At 57.0% G+C, this 13,334-nt stretch overlaps 7 protein-coding genes across 7 annotated transcripts; 2 read left to right on the forward strand and 5 right to left on the reverse strand.

The window, feature by feature from the left end:
• Positions 1-293: 293 nt before the first annotated feature.
• On the reverse strand, positions 294-2,321 carry PHSY_002743 (hypothetical protein; the record flags this gene model as incomplete). Its single annotated transcript, XM_012333365.1, has 1 exon — positions 294-2,321. One exon carries the CDS (start codon positions 2,319-2,321, stop codon positions 294-296), a length of 2,028 nt encoding a protein of 675 aa, XP_012188755.1.
• A 66-nt stretch (positions 2,322-2,387) lies between these two features.
• On the reverse strand, positions 2,388-4,151 carry PHSY_002744 (hypothetical protein; the record flags this gene model as incomplete). The annotated part of the gene is made up of 3 exons (XM_012333366.1): positions 2,388-2,504; positions 2,950-3,099; positions 4,125-4,151. The coding sequence occupies 3 exons, from the start codon at positions 4,149-4,151 to the stop codon at positions 2,388-2,390; spliced, it is 294 nt and encodes a 97-aa protein (XP_012188756.1).
• A 497-nt stretch (positions 4,152-4,648) lies between these two features.
• Positions 4,649-7,948, reverse strand: PHSY_002745 (hypothetical protein; the record flags this gene model as incomplete). Its single annotated transcript, XM_012333367.1, has 1 exon — positions 4,649-7,948. The coding sequence occupies one exon, from the start codon at positions 7,946-7,948 to the stop codon at positions 4,649-4,651; it is 3,300 nt and encodes a 1,099-aa protein (XP_012188757.1).
• Positions 7,949-9,477: 1,529 nt separating this feature from the next.
• Positions 9,478-9,991, reverse strand: PHSY_002746 (hypothetical protein; the record flags this gene model as incomplete). The annotated part of the gene is made up of 2 exons (XM_012333368.1): positions 9,478-9,702; positions 9,839-9,991. 2 exons carry the CDS (start codon positions 9,989-9,991, stop codon positions 9,478-9,480), a joined length of 378 nt encoding a protein of 125 aa, XP_012188758.1.
• A 545-nt stretch (positions 9,992-10,536) lies between these two features.
• PHSY_002747 (hypothetical protein) lies at positions 10,537-10,971 on the forward strand (the record flags this gene model as incomplete). Its single annotated transcript, XM_012333369.1, has 1 exon — positions 10,537-10,971. One exon carries the CDS (start codon positions 10,537-10,539, stop codon positions 10,969-10,971), a length of 435 nt encoding a protein of 144 aa, XP_012188759.1.
• A 1,006-nt stretch (positions 10,972-11,977) lies between these two features.
• Positions 11,978-12,457, reverse strand: PHSY_002748 (pseudouridine synthase; the record flags this gene model as incomplete). The annotated part of the gene is made up of 1 exon (XM_012333370.1): positions 11,978-12,457. One exon carries the CDS (start codon positions 12,455-12,457, stop codon positions 11,978-11,980), a length of 480 nt encoding a protein of 159 aa, XP_012188760.1.
• Positions 12,458-12,961: 504 nt separating this feature from the next.
• PHSY_002749 (expansin) lies at positions 12,962-13,324 on the forward strand (the record flags this gene model as incomplete). Its single annotated transcript, XM_012333371.1, has 1 exon — positions 12,962-13,324. The coding sequence occupies one exon, from the start codon at positions 12,962-12,964 to the stop codon at positions 13,322-13,324; it is 363 nt and encodes a 120-aa protein (XP_012188761.1).
• Positions 13,325-13,334: the final 10 nt, after the last annotated feature.

The raw sequence follows: 13,334 nt of genomic DNA on the forward strand, positions 1-13,334 counted from the left end.
AAAAATATTCGACTCGATTTGGCGTTGGCTCGGTCGTGCGCTGCCACTGTACCGCTGCTCGCTCTGCACCCTGAAACGCCTTGACGAGCTCATCCGCGTCTGTGCATGGCTCTCTTGTTTCGCTCTACCCGATCGACCCGATCACGCGACTCGGTCTCATTCCAGGTCAACATCGTCCTCAAACTCATTTGCTCAAGCACCACAGCAGAACATCCAGACCGCAAACCAAGCTGTACGGACATGCTTCTTCTAACGAGACAAACTGCAGTTTCATGTGAGAGACGCGGTCAGCACTACACAACGCGAACCTTGTCGATCTTGCCGTAATCGCGATTCGCCGCATTCTCCTTTGCCTCCTGCACCTTGCCCTGTGTCGTCTCGCCAAACACCTTTTTGGTCTTGTCCTTGATCTCCACCTTGACATTGGGAACCTTGGGATCTTGCAAGATCTCTTCTGCCCTTTGCACCTGCTTCTCGCCCGCCGTCGCTGGCTGCTGTCGAGACAGGCCGGTGGAGGAGGGCGCTGATACGTGCGTCTTTTCACCAGCTGCAAACTCGAGCCCCAAGGCAGAGTGAGCTTTTTCGATCAGGTCGTAGTACGTGGCATCCGATTCTCGCGTGGGCAGGAAGCTGTGCAAGTTTTCTTTGGTGAGGGTCTGGTTGAGACCGAACTTTTCCCGCAACCCATCGAGTTCGAGCTTTACGCTGGCAACGCTCTTTTCGAACGCGGCATCGCTGCCGGGGTGCAGTCCTGTGGGCGTTTCAGCGTTAGGAGCTGCAATGCTGATCTTGGACAGATCGAGTCCACTCCCGACCACCTGCTTCCACGTCTTGCCCTCGGCTTTGAGCAATTCCACCAACTCATCTTTGAGACGACGCGGCAGACCGACACCTTGATAGCCGAAGGAAGTGTATAGCTCGATGGCGCTGGCGCCTGCTTTGGCGTAGTCGAGCGCATCTTGACCATTGGCGATTCCACCGCATCCGATGATGGGCAGCTTACCTTGCAAGCGTTTGTTCACAGTAGTCAGCGCCTTGAGAGCAAGCGGCTTGACGGGAGGACCCGAAAGGCCGCCCGTCTCGCGGACGTGCTCCGAAGATCGCAGCGACGCTGGACGGGAGATGGTGGTGTTGCTGATGACCAGTCCGTCGATGCCGCTCTTAAGTGCTGCATCGGCCACATCGTGAAGCTCCTCCTCGCTCAGATCCGGTGCGATCTTGACGAGCAGTGGCACGGGCACCTTCTTGTCCGAGAAACGCAGGTGCGACTCGACCATGCTATCGCGAGCTTTGGCGACCTGGGTGAGCAGATCCTCGAGCACTCCGCGACGCTGCAAGCGGCGCAGTCCAGGCGTGTTGGGACTGCTGACGTTGACGATGATCATATCCGCGTAGGGACCAAGACGCTCGACACCCTTGACGTAATCATCGACACTCTCCTCCTTGCTGGTCTTGTTCTTGCCCAGGTTGATGCCGAGCATCTTGGCTGGTCGCAAGCTTCGAGGCAGGTCGGTTGCATCGACAAAGGCAGAGGTACTCTTCGGGTGCGATGCGATCAGCTGTCTGGCATCCGGGGTGGCCGAGTCGGGGGATGCAACCAGCGCGTCTTGCAGACTGGCTACACTGGACGAGTGAAGCAGCCACCTGCGGATACGATCTCTGAGACGGCTGAGGATGACGTTGTGTCCCTCCGAGTTGAAGCCAAATCGATTGATGCAGGCGTTGTCTTCGATCAAGCGGAAGTAGCGAGGTTGAGGATTACCCGGTTGAGGTTCTGGAGTGACGCTTCCGATCTCGATGAATCCGAAGCCGAGGTCGAGCAGGCCGTCGATGGCTTCCGCCTGCTTGTCGAATCCAGCTGCGAGACCGATGGGGTTGGAGAGCTTCCTACCGAACAGCTCGGTCTCGAGCACAGCGTCGTCGTCGACCAGGTCGCGTGGTGCGAGTCCGGTCTCGAGCATCTTGACAGCGAGCTTCTGTGCTGACTCTGGATCCAAAAAGGCTTTGAGAGCTGGAATGGCGATCCAGCGGTGGATAGCGGATCGAGAGTCTGCATAGTAGGCAACGCCGAGAGTACCGGCTGCGATGGCGAACACGAGATAGACGAGTTGCTTGGTGCGTGCAAGAGGTGTTGGCGGAGCCCTGGTGAAGAGAGTGCGTCGCCCGACATGAGCGAATGCAGTGTCTGCGATCAAGGACGAGGTTGATGATGCGATCAACGGGCGAGGCCTCGCATGAGCGACTGTTCGCAGAGCGCGAGCAGCGACTGGGGACGAGCGCGACGGCGCAGCAAAGGCGCGAACGCTACGAGAAGCGAGCATTCTGGGCCAAGATTGTGGATGATCGTGTTGCGGTGGGTGGATGCCGATGGTGCTCGTGCGCTTCTGTTACAACTGTATCCGCAACCGAGTTCCACTTTCTTCCGAAAGCGCTCTCTCGCCATCGAACAGAATCCGCCTTTTGGGTGTGCATCGCATTCCAATCCAGCTCGTCGTCTTCTTCTTCTTTTCCGTTTTCCGCACAGACGTCACGAGTAGCCGCTCTAACATCGCTATGATTTTGCTCCACTTTTTTATGTTTGCGTGTTGAAGCACGCACGGCTTCTTGATCTTTCTTCTCATCCTCATACATCACCACTCCACTCATTCACGATCACAATCACGCCGACGCCAGCAATCACACACCCACATCTTGTCTCCAAGCATATTCAAGCAAGCTTCTGCTTTCCCGCACAAGCTCGATTGCATCTCCATCTCGATCCCATCCGCAACTCAGCACTACACAGATCGCAACGAACCATCCCCATCCCTAATCCAATCCCGCTTCTCACGCCTCCTCGCCCCTCTTCCCACCGAACACACACACATGATCTCCTCTCATCACTTCTCATAGCCGCTCATCTGCGACTGTCCCCCAACATCCCTGACGATGTCCGCCCTGCAGCAGTACCTCAACCAATCCGTCCTCGTCATAACCCAAGACGGTCGATGCATCGTCGGTACGCTTCGTGGATCGGACGCGGTAGGCAGCATCATCTTGGCGAACTCCACAGAGAGGATATTCGATCCGGATGACGGTGTAGAGGAAGTACCGCTCGGGCTGTACATCTTAAGAGGCGATAGCATATGCCTGGTCGGATTGGTGGATCAGGAAAAGGATAAGCAGACGGATTGGTCCAAGGTCTTGGCGGAACCTGTGGCCGAGACTAGGCATGTTTAATGGAGTGGAAGAAACGGAGAAGAGATCGAAAGTGGCTGGAGCTAAAGGAGAAGAAAGGTTGTTCCTTCGACCGAAGTCGGAAAAGTCCTCACAGATATCGCAGAACCGCAAAAGCGTCCTAGGGGATCAGTCAGGAAGTAAACCCGAGAGCGGCATCGGTAGCTGTCTTCCTAGAGCGCTCACTCAAACGTCAGCCAAGAGCGATGCGGTCTTTCCCATCCATCAGTTCAGCCCGCATTCCTAATCTCGGTTGCCGCATGCACTCTTCAGCCAAGCTCTCCTCTCAAACGCATTCACGACGCGTCAAAATGCACAAGCAACAAAAGCCAATCCTCAATACATCTCTTGGCAAGGCGTTCAACTCGACAGCGATTCGGCACCGCAGTGTCTGTCCATCAGGCACCTGCAAGCAGCGGTCGATACACTTCGAAGGTGACAGGTGCCATCTCAGGGGTTGACGCTCAGCGCATCACCGACTGCATCCCGTCACGAGCACGATTGTCGATTCAATGGCGCACAGCAGCCAGACAGTTGCAGAAAAAGCGTTTTCCAGGCAAAACGTCACTCACGTTGGGCTGCGCATGAGGTCTGTGAGACCTGGGAGGTCGATTCAGCCTCCTCTATCTGCTGCAGAGGTGGCTGGACGAGCGCAAGGAAGAGCAACAACAAAGGGAGGGAGAAGACCAGCCTAGCGACGATGAGAAAGATGATGGAGGAGGAGAAGGGAGAATCTAGATACATGAGAGGGCATATGAAAGGTTGCAGAAAGAACCCCCCTTTTTGCGACACCCGCATCTGAGCGGTCGGTGCTTAACGCATCACAAGTTGCATCCCACCATGAGCACACTTGTCGATTCAATTTTGCACAGCTGACAGACAGTTGGACGAAAGCGGCAGTCACTCACATCGCGCTGCGCTGCATCGTCAGACATCCTTCCTTTGACTCATCAGACAACCATGTGGAACAGAGAACATGACGAATTCAGAACGTTCGGCAAAGATTGTACTGTTGCGATACCGGCTACGGATCACAAGTTGCGAACCATCATAAGCTGACGCGCATCACAAGTTGCATCCCATCACAGCACTATCATCGATGCGATGGCGCACAGCAGACAGACAGTCGCGACACCGGCAACGAAACGCAAGTTGCGAACCATCATGAGCTGACGCGCATCACAAGTTACATATCATCACGAGCACAATCGCCGATGTAATGGCGCACAGCAGACAGAGAGTCGCAGAAAGGGCCCAATCACACACGCCACGCTGCGCTACATGTTCAGGCATTTCTGTCGTGACACATCAGACAACCATCTGTAACAGAGAGCACAAAATAATCAAATTGTTCAGGGAAGAATGTACTTTTGCGCCAGCGAAGGCAACACATGGTTGTGAAACGTGTGCAAGGCAGGCTATTGCGACGAGCTTACGACCTCCCAAACCAACCCTTCTTCTTTTTCTTTTCGTCCTCCTTGCCGCCAGCGACTGGCGAGGCTGGACCCATCGCGCCAGAAGGTGGTCCTACCGCAGATCCGGCCCCTCCTCCATATGCAGATCCTGCACCGGGTCCAGCGCTTGGTGGGAACATGGGATTGTGTGGCTGCATCTGCCCATTCATGTACGGGGCAGGTGGGCCCGCGCTACCATTCATGGGATACGAAGGATACGCCTGCGGCTGCTGCTGCTGGTAGGGTGGCGATTGCGGTAGCGGTTGCGACGGCTGCGGCTGATACTGCTGTGGCAAGGGCGGTGGACGAGGCAGCCCGATGACAGACGAGGCGCCGCTGGTGGAGATGGGCGAGTGCATGTCTGGCTGCGAAGGCGAGTGGCGCAGCATGGCACGAGCCTGTGCACGCTCGTTGGCGGCGACGTTAGCGAGGTATTGCTGTTCGCGCTGTTGCGTCTGCGCATCTCGCATAGCCAGCGGCGTTGGGTAGCTCGTCTGCGAGTTAGGCGTCATGGAGCTCTGGGTGACGCTGGCGGGGAACGGCGCCGACGTAGGCTGTGCGTGTCGCCCAAACTCGTACATGCTCTCGCGTTGCTCCTGCCTCTGCTCCATTCGCTGCTGCTGTCGGTTGAGAGCAGGCGCCTGTGCGCCAGCACCGACGCCAGCAAGGCTGGTCGGACCACCGCGTCCTTGCAGAGCAGCAACACGCTGGTTGGCACGCTTGTCGCCGTGATCGGCAGCCCTCTTGTACCAGGCGCGCGCCTCGCCAATGTCCTTTACGGTGCCGATGCCCATCTCTGTAAAGTAGCCGACGGCGTACTCGGCCTTTGCGAGACCCTGCTCCGCGGCCTTCTTGGCCCACAGGTAGGCCTCGGTGTCGGATTGCGGCAAGATGCCAGGAGCACCGACGAGGTACCAGGCGGTGAGCGCAAAGCACGCTTCCTTGTGGTTCTGCTGCGCAGCAATGTTGTACATGTGGATGCTGAGACCACCGTCCTGTGGGCAGCCCATGCGACCGTACTCGTAGTTGACGCCGAGCTTGTAGGCGCTGGGTGCATAGCCCATCTCGCCCGCCTGGGCGAGCAGCTCGCAGCTGTACTCGGGATCGACAAAGAGCACATTGTCTATGCCACGCTCGTGAAGCAGAGCCAGTTCGTGGAGCGCATGCGGGAACTCTGGTGTAGCCGCTTCGGCGGATCGCTTGAGCCATTTGACGCCCTCCTTAGCGTTCTTCTTCAGGCCGAGCTCGCCGTTGAGTTCGGCAGTGGCGAGGCGGTACATGGCGCCGGGATGGCTTTGAGCAGCCGACTTGCGGTAGAATTGGAGGGCCTTGCCCGCATCCTTGCGGCAGCCCCAACCCTTTTCGTAACAGGTCCCGGCGCGATATGCCGCATCGGGATGGCCGTGCTTGGCGGCGAGTACAAAGTAGGTGTAAGCCGAGCCGAAATCCTGCTTGCCTGTGCGCGTGCCGATGCCGTTCGCGTAGCAGTCGGCCAAAAAGTACTGCGCGTCGGGATGACCACGATCCGCGATCTTTTTGAGCAGGCCGGTGGCTTCCTTCATGAGCTCTTCCTTCTGCGTGTCGACCTTGTTGGGGCCGTTGACCGCGGCGACGTGGCCATTAGCCTCATCCTCTGTGCCCATGGTCTTGGCGGCATCGACCATAAAGACAGCGAGCTCGTAGATGAGGTTAGGATCGTTGGTCTTCTTTGCATTCTGCCGATACAGCTCGAGCGTCTTGCCGTGGCTGAGCAGAGACGCCTGTTGGCCGACCTTGAGATGGCTGTGGTCGAGTAGAGGACCGCTGGCCACGGAGGGAGCGATGCTTGCCGGACGCGTGGCGCCTGCAGGTCCGAGACCGCCGTATCCCCCCGAAGAGGGCATGGGTGCGTTGCCGGTGCCGCCAGCAGCGGTGGAGATGCCGCGTGGCACCGACTCTGCGCGGTGGAACGAAGACCCACCTGGACCGGAGACATTCATCTCGCCTGCGGGGGAGGGTATGGAGGCCGACTCGGGGGCGATGCTGGAGTGCGAGTCGCCTTCGACGCCAAAGAAGGAGGAGGGACGAGGTGCTTGTGTTTGCGGAGAGCGCTGGTGAGGCAGAGAGTGGCCGTTGGACTGGTTGAGATGGTGCTGATCCTGATAGAAGCCGTCGTCGTCACCGGGGAGCAGGCTAGCAGGGACTGGGACCTGTTGACCGGAGGCGTTGATTGCAGCAGCGGGCCTTTGCATGCCAAAGAAGCTGCTGGGTCGCTCTCGATCGGCGTTCTCGTCGCGATTGCCAGCAGACGGTACAGGTGGCTGCTGTCTGAGGCTTCGGTCCGCGTCGTTGATCTGAAGAGCAGCGAGTGGCAGGGCTTCGGCAGAAGGCCGCGGAAGCGGCCTTTGCGGGGATGACGAGTTGTGAGAATGTGTTGAGCTTGCAACGGGAGCCTGGGCGGGGAAGGCAAAGGCGGGAACAGGAGGACTGCGAGGCGAAGTCGCTTGCGGGAACGGTGCTCCGTTTGGTACAGATTGTTGCATGGATGGAGAACTAGGCAGAGAGGGAGGCTTAGGAAGCGGGCTGCGAGGGCTGGTGTGTGAGTTATGCGAAGGAGCCTGCGGGTGCTGCGAGTCGTGACTGATGGAGTTGACTGCAGGATGTTGGACGTAGGAGCTGGCCGACGAGAAATGACGTTCGAGCTGCGGCTGGAGCGGCTGTTGCTGCGGGTATTGCTGGTCGTGCGATCGAGCACCTTCGCTGGCAGCAGCGCTTCCCGCTTCTGAGGGCAGATGGGGTGTGGGAGCTTGTGCAGTCTGATCAGGAGGGGACACGAGCTGCGTGCTTGCCTGTTGAGGAGACGCTGCGGCTGGCTGTACCGGTTCCGGTGCCGACACCGGTGCTGCTGCTTCTGCTTCTGCTGCGTTGTCGAGCTCGTTGGCCTCAGGACTTCCTTCGATCTGAGCCGATTGGGGCTCTACCAGCGCGGCAGAGGTGGCGTGTTGAGGTGCGTATTGGCTGAAGAGCCTGTCGCTGGCGCCGTCTTTGGAGAGGAAGTGGGAATCGGAGTCGAAACCTTTAAACTCTGGGAAATCGGGGAGCTTGGTGAGAGCAGGTGCTGGGATCGCATGAGTGGCAGCAGAAGAGTAGAACTGACCTGCGTCTAGGTCGGGATACTCGAAGTGCTCTGCGCCATCTTGTGGCTTGGAAGGAGCCTCGTTGAGGAGCGAAGGCTGCTTTTCCGGTGCGGCATCGAAGCGGTGGTGGAAGGCGTAGGCTGACGAAACTGGGGCAGCCATCCTGGTATCGGTTTGGGGCTCAAAGGTCTAAGCCGTGGGAGTTCAAGGATGATGGGTACAAGGTGCGGCGGATCTTGTCCGACGTGAGTCTTGGACGCTGATTGGAGGATCCAGTGGCGTAGATGGAGAGCAGTGTGAGTCTTGTGTGGACCGGGGAAGTGGGCAGAGAGGCTTATTGGTCTTGTACGACGAGAGACACCAAAGGCAGTGCTGCTGGCCCCTTTTTGCTGCGTGCTCGCTGGCTGAGACCGTAAGAATAATCGGTCAAGGATCTACGGCAAGCGATGCATGAATTAAGTCGAGGAGATCCGGGTGGTTGCAAGGTGTTTTGCAGGTCTCTTGAAATGAGCTTGAAGTCGACGATGCCTTCGAGGATCTGGTGGATGTCGTTCGGTTTCCGGAAAGAGGCGTGGTAAAACGGGCAGAGCCGCGCCGATGGATGGAGGCGATGGGAGGTTCCAAACACGAAGAATATCCGTGTATGAGAACGGCTACGGTAGCGGAATCGGAGAAGGATGGAAGGGCCAAATCGAGAAAGAAGAAGCGATGGAAGCCGTGGATACGGTCAGGCCGAGCGGAGCAAGTAAAAGTCAGCGGTGGTGAGCAGACGCAGCGAATCTCAGCCCAGCCAGCAAGAATCGAGCTGCAGCAAAGTGACGGAGCGGATCAGCCAACACACACGCATTCAAGCAGCACGCCCGTGTCCAGCCAGCACAGCGTTGGCGTGCGTTGACATCGATTTGAGACAGAAAATGGAAAAAAGACCCTGACTGCGATTTCAGTCCCTGTCCCTGACCCTGACCCTGACTTGATCGGCTGGCTCTTGCGTGTCTGCCTGTGTGCTGCCATTTTATTCTGATTTTTTGCTCTTCTTATCTGGTGTGGGTGTGTGTTTCTGAAACTTTTCGAGCAGCAGGTCGCGATCTCGAGCACGATCTTCGAGAGAAAGAGCGCGCTTTAGCGGCCGTGTCAGCTCACAGAGGAGAGAGAGGGGTCAAGCACTGACGATGCACTGCCTCACGGCGGAGAGATTCCGCCAGCGTTGACTGTCTCTTCTTACCCCCGGATACTCGCCAGCGAGCTAGCAAGCCAGGTGGCCATCCAAGCCAGCCCGAAGTCGGTCTCTCCGTAGCCAGCGACGAGAGGAGTGGGGTGTTCGCACCGGCGATGTGCAGGTTGCTGCTGCTGTGGAGCTTTCTTCTTCTTGGCTGCGTGTTTGTTTTTGCCTGGCACCGAGACACGCCGTCGTTCCTCAAAGTGCCATCTTCATTCTCTTGGCACGTTTTTCCAACTCAGTCAATCCTCTTCACTGAGCAGTTCCCTTGTGGACGTCCGCTTCGGTGGCTTGTCGCGGCTCTTCGTCGCTCGCGCCACCGAAGTCACGGGAGATGGATGCAGTAGCGGCCACGCATGAAAGCCACTCTTGTATGGTAGTAGAGGCAGCGCGAGTTGGGTGGCTTCGCTGCCGCAACGCTAGATGATAGCCGTTTCGGTCGGTCCGTCTGGAGGAAAAGTCGGAACCAGCATGCTTAGATCGGTTGCAAAACGAACGGCGGGGCGCCTTTGCGAGCGACGATCCATCGGCTCGACGCGTGCTTTTCCAGCCAACGTGCTCCGTTCTCGCTGTTACTCATGTGCAATGATGACAGCTTTTGTGGCTGAACGGAATTTCGATCCGTCTTGCGAATTCGAGAGTTTGCCTTCGTCAACACGTGAGCCATCGATCGATGCAACCAAGATCGGGAGATGGCTATCTGGGTAAAAAATTGATGCCTTTTGTTAGAGTAGATCGACTCAATAGTGACATCGCGGGCAAAAGAGAAAACCCCACAATTCACCACCAAAACTGAGGTCTGAAAAATGTCGGTTGAGGAGCAACTCGTAACTTACAGGCAAGCTCATCAACGACAGAGCAAAGCTGCGGTCAAGCTCGAAAGCCTGATCCTTCTGCTGCTTCCGGGTTTTCCTGTAGTCGATATGAGAGCGCCAGTGAATATCTGGACAAGTCTTGCCCCATGTCAAAGTGAGAAAGGCGCACGACATCGGGAGCTGTGTGGGATGCGATCGCGATCCCAGTTCGATCTTCGGTGTCTGCCCTTGGAAGCAGCTGGCTTCGCCGACTTGTCCTGCCCCTCCCCTTCTACGGCCGTCTCTGACCGCATCTAAGCATAGTCGGCTGACTGCCGCTCTGCTTCTCACCGCGCCATGTCCCCAACCGATTCGTTGCTTCATTTGGGCTTGTCGGACGAATGCACAGTCCAGTCGGAGCAACGCCTCTTGTGCAGGGACACGCACGAAACACTGTGCGACGCGAGCACTCCCACCCTCGATCTTCTTGACGAGGCCGTGCCGTGGCTATGTTTGACCAAGCGAACGAGGTTTTGCACCATTCCGTGCTCATCGCAAGAGATGCATAAATTCCGCGAAGAAGTCGGCAAGAAGCTCTGGTCGGGAGGATCGAGGTCGCTGAGATCGAGTGGCTTCCCTTCTGCAACGGCAAGGTCGTGACTTTGACAGATGGCGCTAAGCTGCTGGCAACTGCGTGATTGCAAAAGTCAAAAATTTCTGGGGGGTGACGGGCGAAAGCCATGCATTGCTGCGCCACTGCACAGCACAGCTCGAAAGAGCCATCCACACGCAGCTCGGTGATCACTGCGAAGACCCCCGTCTGCTTGCTGAGCCGGAAGTTTTTTCGGCATTTAGCTGTCACCCGACGGTCACGCGCCGAATTCAGGGGAAACTCGCCGAGGGAGGAAGAACAACAAAACGGGGTTGTGGAGACGCTCTCTCTCCTCATCTTCGCATCCTCCGTGGCTGCATGCCGCAGCCCACGACCGGCGATGTCGCTGCGGCAGCTCCGACATGAGCAACACGATGGCTTCGGAGAGAGCGAAAATGGGGACCACCCGCTTCGTCATCGCCGCGTGCCGCCGTCGGGAGGCATGATCTTCCACGCGACCGTCACGCCTCCACTAGTTTCTCTGCTGAGAATCAAATACCGCAACGATGGCTATGCGGTCTGAGACATTTTTCAGCATGGCATTTCGACCACAGCTGCCTTCACAGGTTTCACCGCTCCAATTCTTGCGATGAGGTGCGGATGCAAGGTTTCCACGCTGGATGTCGTTCTCGCATTCGAGTCGCAGTCAGAGATTGAAACAGAGCTCCGGTCACCAGGCGGTGTCGTGGGAGCGGCATCGTGAAATGCTCTACTCACCTTGCCGATCCCTGACAGAATTTTCTGGTGGTAGCGGTGCTGTACGGTGTGATGAATTAGTCATCGGTCGGCGAGGACAACGTCGAGGGGATGAAAGGTGCATCGGCGTTTGTCTGCACCGCAAGCACGCCGAGAAATGCAAACACGGCCGATGCACGGCTACAATGCTTTGCAGCAGGCTTGCAGAATTGATCCGTGGTCCAACATTCCTTCCAGGGTTCCTCGCTGCTTTCATCGTCTTCGTTCGTTGCGATTCCGTCACAAAGGGGGACTCGACTTCTTGTCAGGCAGGGAAGCTCGTTCACTTGCCTATTTTGGCTTCACTTGTCGCTTCTGACAAACGATGCAGCAGGTTCGAGCCGGCACGTCAAGAGACGTCGATCCATTAGCGACTCGGTCCCGTTGCCGACAAAATGATGGGCTCTCCTTTTCACAACCGAAGCTGAGCGATGAAACGGAAATGGCAGAAGCAGGCCCTTCGACATCGAGAACGGCAAAACGAACTCCGCTATGTCCCCCACACGCTCTCTCTACGCCCAGCCGCATCACGGTCTGCAGACGGATGGTCGAAGGTTTGAAGCTGGACCGAGCGAGTGGGTTGGTGGCTGCCGCTTGTCGACACTGAAAGGTGACCGACAGAGACGTGGGGGCGAGTTTTTCAATTGACAGCGCCTCGGAACGGTGCTGCGTGATGAGGAGAATGTTGCGCTTGAAATCGGCGCCCACAAATTTCGAGGGTGCTGACTTTCGTCAAAATAGGATTTAATTAATTGAATTTAGTTTTTTTAGGCTAAACGACGTCGATCCGCTGTCTAACACTGCCGACTGCTGCCGCCGCTGCCGTCAAGCTGGACCTTCCTTTCAAAGCCAACAGCCAGGAACTCGCCAAAGCTTTGCGGAACCACCGATCGGGAGTGCGGCCTCGTGTTGACTCGCTTCGTTTTCAGGGTAGTGTGCGTCTGTGTGACAGGGGAGAATGAAATTTGAAGGGTACGACTTGCCGCCTTGGTCAGGCTTCGCTTCTGCAAGCTTGACGATATCTTGCCGCTGATGACTTGGTCGATCTCGAGTATTCTCTCGCTTGTCACTGAGCAGCGATCCGCAAGCCACGCGAGGGCGGCAAACAAAGCAGTTTCGAGGATCGGACGGGGGGTCGAGGGACCGGTTCCAGCACCCTCGTTGCCAAGCTGTTCTGTCAGCCTTGCATCGCCGGATCCATGCCTAGACGCTGAATCAAACACGAAGACCTTGTGCCGCTCTTGCAGTGCGACTTGGCTTCCGCTCGCTGTCATTCCGACTTCGCAAAACTGCCTCAAGCTTCTTTTTCTCCATTGCAAGGTCCACCGAGCCGACTCCATATTGAGACAAAAAAAAGAAGTTTCTGGTGGGTCACCTTTGGGCCAGGTACCTCCTGACCCCCTAAAATTTGTTCAGCACTGACCACGATGCTCTGTGAAACGGAGTCCTAGATGCTCAGCCCGTGTCAAGGAACACGAAGTTCCTGTTTTAGCACAAGAGAGCCGTCCTGAGGCGCCTGCACAAAATTTTTAGCCTGCTTGTTCCTGCTGATGCTGCACCAGCTTCGCTCCGCTAATGCGTGAGAGACGTCGCAGTATGGTGCAGTGTCTGCTATAGACGTCGCAGTGAGTGTCGTTAGACGAAATTGAATGGTATAAAGAGGACCATGCTTTCGCCGTTACCTGCTTCCCTTTCTCCATCAACACAACCCCTTCATACAATCTCTACACACACTCTAGACACATAAACAGGCTTCGGCTCTACCACATACACACAAAATGCAGTTCTTCACTCTCGCTATCTCGGCCCTCGCTGCCGCCTCCGCCGTTGTCGCTGCTCCTCTCGAGAAGCGTGCTGGTGGTGATGGTCAGGCTACCTACTTCTACCAGAACGGCAACCCCGGATCGTGCGGTCAGTACAACTCGGACTCCCGCCCGATCGTCGCAGTCAACAGCGCGCAGATGAACGACGGACTCTGCGGCAAGTCGATCTGGATCCAGGGTAACGGCAAGACCATCGAGGCCACCATCGCCGACACCTGCCCCACCTGCGACTACGGCTCGCTCGACTTGTCGACTGGTGCTTTCGACCAGCTGTCGAACCGCGATGCCGGCATGGTCCCCATTACCTGGTGGACTTAAGCGTCTCTCT

Source organism: Pseudozyma hubeiensis, assembly GCF_000403515.1.
Source record: "Pseudozyma hubeiensis SY62 DNA, scaffold: PHS28, whole genome shotgun sequence".
In the NCBI taxonomy this organism is placed as follows: Eukaryota; Fungi; Basidiomycota; class Ustilaginomycetes; order Ustilaginales; family Ustilaginaceae; genus Pseudozyma; species Pseudozyma hubeiensis.